The sequence below is a fragment of the Varanus komodoensis genome, unplaced genomic scaffold (assembly GCF_004798865.1).
Source record: "Varanus komodoensis strain SLA01 unplaced genomic scaffold, ASM479886v1 scaffold76, whole genome shotgun sequence".
NCBI lineage: Eukaryota > Metazoa > Chordata > Lepidosauria > Squamata > Varanidae > Varanus > Varanus komodoensis.
The window spans coordinates 3,172,669-3,182,630 of NW_025336429.1; the positions used below are offsets into that span (position 1 = coordinate 3,172,669).

General features: G+C 50.0%; 1 protein-coding gene across 1 annotated transcript; it reads left to right on the top strand.

The window, feature by feature from the left end:
• Positions 1 to 8,697: 8,697 nt before the first annotated feature.
• On the top strand, positions 8,698 to 9,949 carry LOC123035077 (zinc finger protein 79-like; the record flags this gene model as incomplete). Its single annotated transcript, XM_044452914.1, has 1 exon — positions 8,698 to 9,949. A coding segment is annotated over exon 1 (679 nt), but the record flags the coding sequence as incomplete, so codon positions are not given.
• Between the last annotated feature and the right edge of the window lie 13 nt (positions 9,950 to 9,962).

Sequence of the window (9,962 nt, forward strand, 5' to 3'; positions counted from 1 at the left end):
AATATCTGGCAGTATCTTTATGGCTCCGTTAAATGGGCAGGTGTGGCATCGCAGTGCGCGGAGGGGCAGGATCGGGGGGAGAACAAGCGGGTCCTCGGCGTGCGGAGCGGGACATCGGACGGGGCCCGTCGGGAAGGCTGCCTCCCAGCTGCCGCTTCGCCTGCCGCTTCGGGCATCCAGTGGCGCCCGAGCGGGGTTCCGGGCAAGGGTCCACACGCGGCGGCGGGACGGGTCCCGGTCCGAGGGGCGGCATCTCCCGCGGGGCGAGGCTCTCGGGGGGACTCGGGAGGGAGCGTGGCTGATCTCTTCATCTGTGAGAGTTCCCAGCCGTTCCTTTTCCTGTGATGGGAGAAAAATGGTCCGGTGAGGGGAGTCCGTGAGAGTTCTGCTACCACAGTAAAATGACGGCCAGGAAAGTGCATCCGTAATGCTGAAATTTAGGGTCATTCAATGCCAAGTAAATTCCAGAGGAAAGACAAGGGAGAGGGACTTCTTTGTGTGCCTCATAATTATATTGGCAAAGTTAAAGAGTCAGGGGTGTAAATCGATGCATGTTTAGGCAGAATGATGGGAACTGTAGGACTACTTTTCTCTCTAAACATGCTTCAGGGGTCACTCTAATACGACTTTTCTTGTTTTTTAAAGGAGCCACTCTGGGTGATGACAGGAGTGGAAAAAACACCCTTCGAGAGTCTGCTTGGAGTACACAATCATAGACTCATCCCATAATCATAGAACAGTAGAGTTGGAAGGGGCCAGAAAGCCAGGCAGGTTTGTTTGAACTTTGGTTTTAAAATGAATGTTGTATGAAATTTTTAAGTATATTCCATAAACCATTCTGAGAGCTTGTGCAATTGAATGTTACAGCAATAATAAACAAATTAAGTTACTCCATCCCACTCAGATGGCTGTCCAGACACTTTGTTCCTGGCGAGGGAGGGCCGACGGCTTCCCCAGGCAGCAGGTTCCATTGTCGTACTGCTCTGACAGTGAGGAAATTCTTCCTGATGTCCAGCCTGAAGCTGGTTTCCTTTAACTTAAGTCCATTATTCTGTTTCCTGCACCCTGGAAGGGACGAGAAGAGATCCTCCCTCTTGGTGTCAACCGTTCAGGTACCTGTCGAGTGTTATCATATCTCCCGTCTGTTGTCTCTTCCTGAGGCTGAACATGCCCAGTTCTCCCAGTCTTCCCTTGGAGGGCTTTGCCTCCGGTCCCTGAATCATCCCTGTGGTCTTCCTCTGTACCCTTTCTAGCTTTTCTGCATTTTTAAAAAATGCACGTGCTCAGAACTGGATGCAGGACTTTCGCTAAGGTTTGACTCGCGCTGAGTAAAGGGGCCCTAATGCTTCCTGTGTTTTGGAAGTGGCACTTCTGTTAATGCTGCCCTTTTTACAGCTGCATTATATTGTCGGATCGTATTGTTGGCTTGTGATTGACAACGACCCCAAGATCCTTCTCCTCCGCAGTATCGTTGAGCCAAGTATCCCCCAGTTAGTAGCAAAGCATTTGGTCTCCTGTTCCTTATTGGAGCACTTGGCATTTCTCCCTACTGCGTTTCATTCAAACCATCTCTGTCCAGCTTTCTAACCTATCTAGATCACCTCGTCTCTTATTTCTGTCTTCCAGGGTATTTGCTCTTCCCCACAGCTTTGTGTTATCTGCAAACTTAATTATCTTTCCTTGCACTTTCTCATCTAATTCATTAATAAAAACTTTATTTATTTATTAAATCGATGTATATTCTGCCTTTTTCCTACAAAGGGCTCAAGGCAGCTTACATCATTCTCCTCCTCCATCTTATCCCCACGACGACAACAACCCTGTGAGGTAGGTTGGGCTGAGAGTCTGTGACTGGCCCAAAGTCACCCAGTTGGCTCCATGGCTGAGCGGGGACTCGAACCCAGATCGCCTGAGTCCCAGTCCCATGCTCTTAACCACTACACCACACTGGCTCTCATTGAGGAGTATCGGTCCCCGGACAGAGCCCTGCAGCACCCCTCTTGGTACCGTTCCAATTTGAGAAAGTGCCATTGATGAGCACCCTTCCAGTCCTATTTCGCAGCCAATTGTGGATAAAAAAATAAATAATAATAAAATAATAAATACCTCATGGTCGCACTCTCGACACCTCTTTTAGCCAGCTGGCAATCAGGATGTCGTGGGGCACGTTGTTGAAGTCTGGATACATGGTGTCCACAGCATTTCCGCAGTCCATTTGGGAGGCACCCAGCCAGAAAGAGGAGTGAGATTAGGCTGGCAGGATTTGTTCTTGAGAAATCCGTGTTGGTGTCTAATAATTGAAGATCTTTTTAAAAACATTTATTAGATGTTACTGAACCTCCATTTATTATTTTAAATATCATACAGTGGTACCTCAGTTCACGAACTTAATTTGTTCCACGATTCTGGTCATGAACGAAAGTGGTCGCAAACGGAATCAAATTTCCCCATAAGGTTCAATGTAAATAAGGTTAATTCATTCTGAACCATATGTAATTTTTTTTTGACCACAAAGCTATGAGCCACGTCCCTGGGCTGTTGGCATAGTTTTAACCACAAAGCTATGAGCCCAAGGGCAGACGGGCCGAGACGGAGTGGCCCCGGAGTGGGAGTGGGGCCACGGCTCCCTCACCTCTGCTGCAGCCCCCTCAGGGCAAGCAGCCGCCTCCGCCATCAAGCGGCCGCCACGCTCCTTCCCCCCCCCCGCCCCCCGTGGCAGGGAGAGGTGGGAGGTGCTCTTCTCGGCTGGCCGCAGCCCCGTCCCTTGGTTCCCCTCGCCTCGGCCCGCGAAAAGCAGCCTGTACCTCCCTCCTCGCAGCCCTCACCCTGCTGGGGGAGCCACCCTGCACCCGCTTCTCTGACCTCCTGCTCCCGCTTCCCCCCCGCAGAGCTGGGCGAGCGCCTGCAAGGGGACCTTCCTCCAGCTCGGAACCGGGGCGGCGGCGAGGAGCCGGGAAGGCCTCGCCCGGGCCGGCACACCCTCATGGCTCCCCCTCCTGTTGTGCTCTCCCTTTCGGCGGGCGGCGTGGCGTCATCTTGGGCTTCCGCTGCGGCCCAGGCGCGGGGAAGATGGCCACGGTCGTGTTCATCACCCAGAGTGGAGTTCGTGAACAGAAGCAACGTTTTTGCCAAACTTTCTGTTCACGGACCGAATTGTTTGCAAACAGAAGCGTTCGTGAACCAAGGTATTACTGTACCTGGATGTGAATTGCCTTGCAACAGTGACCCACATTCTGGTAACTTCGCAATTGGATTATTGTAATGTGCTCTGCATGGGGTTGCCCTTGAACATGATCGTGATACTTCAGTTGATTCAGACTAGAGAGACCAGGATATTAACGGGGACCGGCAGGTATTCACATATAACGCTGGTCTTCTGTTGTTTATTCTGCGTGCCAGTTGAAGTCCAGGCCCAATTTAAGGTGCTGGTGATGGCCTATAAAGCCCTAAACTGCTTGGTCCTGGATACCTGAGGAGCGCCTTCTTCCCTATGTGGCCTCCCACCGCTTGGGATCTGAGGCCCTCCTCCAGGAGCCCTCCTTGAAAGAGATCAGGAGGGAGATTACGGCCTTCTCTGTGGTGGCGCCCCAATTATGGAATACACTCCCCAGAGAGGTTCGCCTGGTGCCAAGGTTTTTTTCTTTATGGCACCAGGCAAAACCCTTTTTATTCTCCCGTTAATTTAATGTTTAATTGGTTTTAATTGTGATTTTATTGTGAATTGCTGGATGCTGTGCCATTTTTTATCTCTGCTTGTTGTAAACTGTCCCAAGATGCTAGCAATAGGATGGTCTATAAAAGCTTTACATAATATGTGTGTGTGTGTGGGGGGGGGGAGAGCACTGTTGTTTTATTGTTCTATAACGTTGTTTACGTGGCGTCTTTCTTTCCCCCTGTCTTTTCCTCTTCTGTGAACTGGAAGGATTGAGGAGAAAACTACCTGGTCTCCACTGTTCTTTTCTTTCCTCCCTCAGGTTCTGAAGTCTGGTGTAATTTCCTCCGAACTCCTCCTGGCGCTGTCGTTCATTCCCACACGTCTGGGAAGGAAGGTATGTATGTCAGTGGGTTGCAGGAGCCCAGGCAGTCTGTTCGCTATATCACTGGCCTTTGCTCGAGGTGGGGAGAGAGACTTCTTGACATACAGTATATCACAGAAGAAGGAGCTGATAGATGAAGTACAGATTAGGGGAGCTCTGGATGCAAGTGACCACTCCATCCTTTGCTTTGAGATCAGGGGACTGGGGACGTGCAGCGGGTCAAGTACTAGAAGCTGGGACTTCATGAGGGCCAACTGAAGGCCAGACTGGGGAGAGTCTCCTGGGACAGGTTCACTGTTGCAGCACGTAACGCTTTGCCAGCTGATGTTACACCCAGATGTACATCTCCCTTCCCTGTAGAATTCAGTTTAAAGCCACCTTGATAAGAGTTCTTCATGCTGCAGCCAACTGTGTCCTTTCCTTTCTTTGTAAGGTGCAAGCCATCACTTGCCAGCGGTCCATCTTCCAGGAAGTTTGGCCCGGGATCCAAATCCCTCACGGCTGCACCATCATCACATCCAGGAATTCACGTGGAGTCTTTTTTTGCCCCTGTTTTTCCTCTTCTGTGAACTGGAAGAACTGAGGAGAAAACCACCTGGGCCCGCTGTTCTTTCCTCCCTCAGGTTTCAAAGTCTAGTGTAATTTCCTCCGAACTCCTCCTGGCGCTGTCGTTCATTTCCACACGTCTGGGAAGGAAGGTATGTATGTCAGTGGGTTGCAGGAGCCCAGGCAGTCTGTTCGCTATATCACTGGCCTTTGCCCGAGGTGGGGAGAGAGACGTCTTGACGTACATGTCTTTCCTTCTCGGGCAACAGGGAATCTCCCCCAACGATCGCTCTTCTCCTTTTGGTGTTGCAAACTTTGCCATCCTTTTCAGGGTTCCTCGGGGTTTCGTGTGGTTCCTCTGCAGCAGGTTTCTCACTCCTCAGTTTCCTTGATGAGGATGGATACTTGCTACTCAGGTGCTTTCACCTTTTCTCCCAACAGGGCTATTACCTTGTGCTTGTCGCACATCTTGGCCATGTTAGGTAGGCAACCGAAAATTGCACAGACATCACAGGCCCCCAGCGCTACAGAGCCTTCCCGGCCCATTCCCCGTGCTGACTTTGGTCCTCACCAGGGTAGCGCCAGCTTTCGGACAGACTTGGCGAAGTCGCCCATCCCGGGTCGCTCAGCCTCCTTGCTGCCGTGGGGCCGTCCTCACTGGGCCATCCTGCCCCGAGCTCCTTTCCATCACAGCCTCCACCACGACCGGAAGGAAGGGAGCGAGTACCTTTGCCATGGCATAAGCTGCCTGCCCTTTCACCCTGCACCATCACAGGATCAGAGAAGGGCTGAAAGGGGCCGGAGGGCCATCGGATCCAGCCCTGCTCAATGCAGGACTCCCAGTTCAAGCATCCCTCCCAGGTGGCTGTCCAGATGTATCTCAGGGCCACTGGCTTCATGGCCGTACTGCTTTAGCAGTCAGGATTTTTTTCCTGAGATCTTGCCAAAATCTGGCTTTCTTTAACTTGGCCCCTTTATTCCATATTTTGCACTCTGAGTTTGCCCCTTTTGCAGTGCCAGCACATTTTTGACTCATATTCAGCTTGTGAATTAGAATAATTCCAAGAGGATTTATTATTTATTTTGTTATAATTTACAACTTTTCTATACTGTGCCATTACAAATGTCTTGGGACAGCTTACAGCAACATTGATAAAATAGAATAAAAATAAAAATAAGAGTAAAAAATGTCACAGCACCCAGTAAGGTAAAGGTAAAGGTTTCCCCTTGGTGTTCACTCCAGTCATGCCTGACTCCAGGGGGCGGTGCTCATCTCCGTTCCCTAGCCGAGGGAGCCAGTGTTTGTCTGCAGACAGTCTCTGTGGTCATGTGGCCGGCATGACTAAACACCGCAGTGCACGGGACACTGTTACCTGCCCACGGAAGTGGTACCTTTTTATCTACCTGCCTTTGCATGCTTTCCAACTGCAAGGTTGGCAGGAGCTGGGGCGGAGCAACGGGAGCTCATCCCGTTGTGCAGATTCGAACCAGCGACCTTTCGATCAACCAGCCCAGCAGCACAGCGGTTTGAACCACTGCGCCACCTGCAGTCCCTACAGCACCCAGTATTCGGTGTAAAACCACAAATCAAAACAATTTAATCATTACAATATTGGGAGAACAAAGATGTTTTCTCCTGGTGCCGAAAGGAAAGAAGTTGGCGCCAGGCGAACGTCTCTGGGGGGCGTATTCCACCGTCGGGGCGCCACTGCAGGGATCCTTCCCATTTGCAGGCCAGGTATTCCCCAACTTGTAAGGATGCATCTGGCTGCTTTTTCCTAGCTTCACAACTTGGCATTGGTCCCTGTTGGATTTCATCCTGTTGTTTCTGGCCCGGTGCCCCCAACCCATCAAGTTCACTCCTTGGAAGGCCCTGGTGTTTAGGCTTCAGGGTCTTCCACCTTCCGGCAGACTGTGTTTTAGCTTCTTGGCCCGGAAGATGGACAGAGGATAGACACAGGGTGCCATGCGCTGAAAGGATGTGCTTCTCGGGCTCGCGAATGAGCTTGCATTCCACACTTGGCTGAGGTAATCCGACTGCAGCACAGACTTCTTTTTCCCATCCCCTCCCATCCTTGCTCAGGCACTGTAGCCTGACATGACCCGGGCCATCGACTGGTCAATTACTCTCAATAGCAGCGCTAGATTATGGTGAGGAAGAGCATTTTGCCAGTGGGGAGAGCTGGGCAGGAGGTGACCCTGAAGCTAACGTAGCTGCCAAGCTCTCACCTGCACCCAGGTAGGCTTTCGGTGCAGCCAATGGGAGGCTTCTCTCTCTGTCCATCTGCTGAGTGATGTTCTGCTGTTCCTGAGTGGATTGCAACTGCCTCAAGAGATCAGAACCTCTCCTTGCAAGCAAGTCTGGGTCTTTCGTGTCCTTCCTTTGGGACGCCCAGAACCTTTGAGCCCCCTGCAGGGGGCTACATCCTTGCTCAATTGCAGGCATCTCATGGTGGGGCTGTAAAAATTCCTACCTGGAAATGACAGCGTCTAAGGGATGGCCTGGTTTCTGCTGGTTTGATTTCCCTCTGGGGAGCTGCTGCAGGAGAGAAGACAACAGACCGGATCATCTTTTTGCAATGGGCCTTGGAATTCCTTGTGTGCGCTTGCGCATGCACACATTTTCTTATGTTGTATCTCTTCGTGTTTGGTAAGAGTCGCTTCAGATTGTAGGAACCCTCTATCTCTGATGTGTTTTGATCTCAAATTTGCTGTCAGTACAACACCCTTGAAAATTAGCTTTCTTTTCTTACGGAAATATTTCATTGCCTGGCTACCTAGACAGTATAGAGTTCATCAAAATCTCTGTATGCAATGTCTTCTCTGTAAAGGCAATCCTTAAGAAATTGAGGTTTCAGAAACATAGAAACAGAGCGAGTCAGAAGGGGCCTTCTGGGCCATCTAGTCTGACCTCCAGCACTAGCTGGCTCCGCTCACGACATGCCCACCATGTGCATGTCCAGCCTATCTTTGAACCCCCACACCGATGGAGCCTCAACCACCTCCTGTGGGAGCCCATTCCACACCCTCGGGGTCCTAACTGTCAGGAAGTGCTTCCTGGCATCTAAATGGAACCTTGGTTCCCTGAGCTTTGCTCCGTTGGAACGCCTCCTGCCTTCCTCTGCAGGGGAGAACAGGTCTCTACCCATCTCGTGTGACATCCCCTCACATACCTGTATGTCGCCAGCAGATCCCCTCTGAGTCTCCTCTTTTGCAGGCTGAAGAGATCCAGTTCCCTCAGTCTCGCCTCATACCCCATCCCCTGCAAACCAACCACCAACCTTGTGGCCCTACGCTGCACTGACTCTAACCTGGCTATATCCTTCCTGTAATGAGGGGCTCAAAACTGAGCACAAGACTCCAGTTGCGGGCACACCAGAGTTGTATAGAGTGGTAGTAATACCTCTCTTGATCTAGAAGCCACACGTCTGGCTATGCAACCAAGGGTGGCGCTCGGCCTCTTGACCACCGCATCACACTGCTGACTTGTGTTTAGCCTGCAGTCAACCAGCACCCCAAGGTCCCTTTCACAAGTACTGCTCTCCAGCCACTTGTCCCCTAACCTGTACTTATGACACCTATTCCTATGCCCCAAGTGCAAGACCTTGCACTTATCCACATGGAACGCCATCCTGTTGCCTCCTGCCCACTTCCATAGTCTGTCCAGATCCTTTTGGATCTGGAGTACCTGCTCCTCAGTTGTGGCCACTGCTCCAGTTTTAGTGTTGTCTGTGAATTTGATCAGCAGACTGTTCACCCCTTCTTCCATGATGTTGATGAAAAGATTGAACAGGATTGGCCCCAGGACAGAGCCCTGGGGGACCCCGCTTGTCACTGGCTGCCATTCCAATGATTCCCCACTAATGGTTACCCTCTGCTTTCGGTCAGTCAACCATGCCCTAATCCACCGGACAGTGCTTTGGTCTATCCCAAAACTCCTCAGTTTCTCCACCAGGATATGATGGGGCATGTTGTCAAAGACAATCTTCTCAATAAGGGCAATCCTTAAGAAATTGAGGTTTCAGAAGCATAGAAACTGAGTGAGTCAGAAGGGACTTCCCTGGCCATCTAGTCTGACCCCCCCCCCCCGGCTCTGCTCATGAATACCTGCAGGGCATGCAAGGTGAAAAAGGGAGAAACCTGCAAATGCTAAAAGGAAAGGTGCCAACCTTTCCTTGAGCTCAAATGAATTCAGCTGTTTCAGCCTTCCACTCATACCAAGACTTTCATTCTCTCTTTTATCCCAAGCAGATGAAAACCAAAACAGTATGGAGCCCTGAGTCATATCATCAGAAACAAGTGAGCATGAAGTAAGAATAGAGACATTTCTAAATTAAACAGTATCCAAAAAGCAAAAGGAAAATCAAGGAAAGAACAAGAGGAAAATGTCCTGTTTCTCTCCGAGTATTGGAGACCATAACCCTTTATTCCAGAAGTTCAGAAAAGAAGGAGAAATGGTCTAGGGTGTGATAAATTGCCAAAAGATAGATGAAGAAATAAACCCAAATTGTAGGAACTACAATACCAAATGAATGTGCAGAGTATAGTAATGAAGAATCCTCGACTTAAAAGAACTCACATTGTGCAATACCCAAATGAACACGTGTGCTACGGAAACAGCCTCAGAGAGAGCAGAGGTTTTAGTGAGCATCACTGATCCAACACTTTCAGGAAGCCATCTAGAAACATGGAATGTAGGCCAAGCTTAAATGCTGGTGGAAGGCAAACAAAAAACAAGAGAGTCCAGACTGGAGAGCAGCCATATAAATGCATAGAATATGCTAAGAACTTCAGTGACTCTGGAACTCTTTCTAGACATCCAAGGAAGGATAGAGCGGAGAGAACAAATAAATGCTTGGAATGTGGAAAGAGCTTCAGTCGGAGTGGAATTCTTACTAACCATCAAAGAATCCACACTGGGGAGAAGCCATACACATGCATGGAATGTGGAAAGCGCTTCACTCAAAGCGGAAGTCTTTTTCAACATCAAAGAAGCCACACTGGGGACAGGCCATACATATGCATGGAATGTGGCAAGAGCTTCAGTCAAAGTGGAAACCTTACAAGCCATCAACGAACCCACACTGGGGAGAAGCCATACAAATGCAAGGAATGTGGAAAGAGCTTCAGTGACAGTGGAAGTCGTACTAAACATCAGAGAAGACACACTGGGGAGAAGCCATACACTTGCATGGAATGTGGGAAGTGCTTCCATATAAGTGGCGGCCTTACTAAACATCAAAGAATGCACACTGGGGAAAGGCCATACATATGCGTGGAATGTGGAAAGAGCTTCCATGAAAGTGGGGGTCTTACTCAACATCAAAGAATCCACACTGGGGAGAAGCCATACACATGTATGGAATGTGGAAAGAGCTT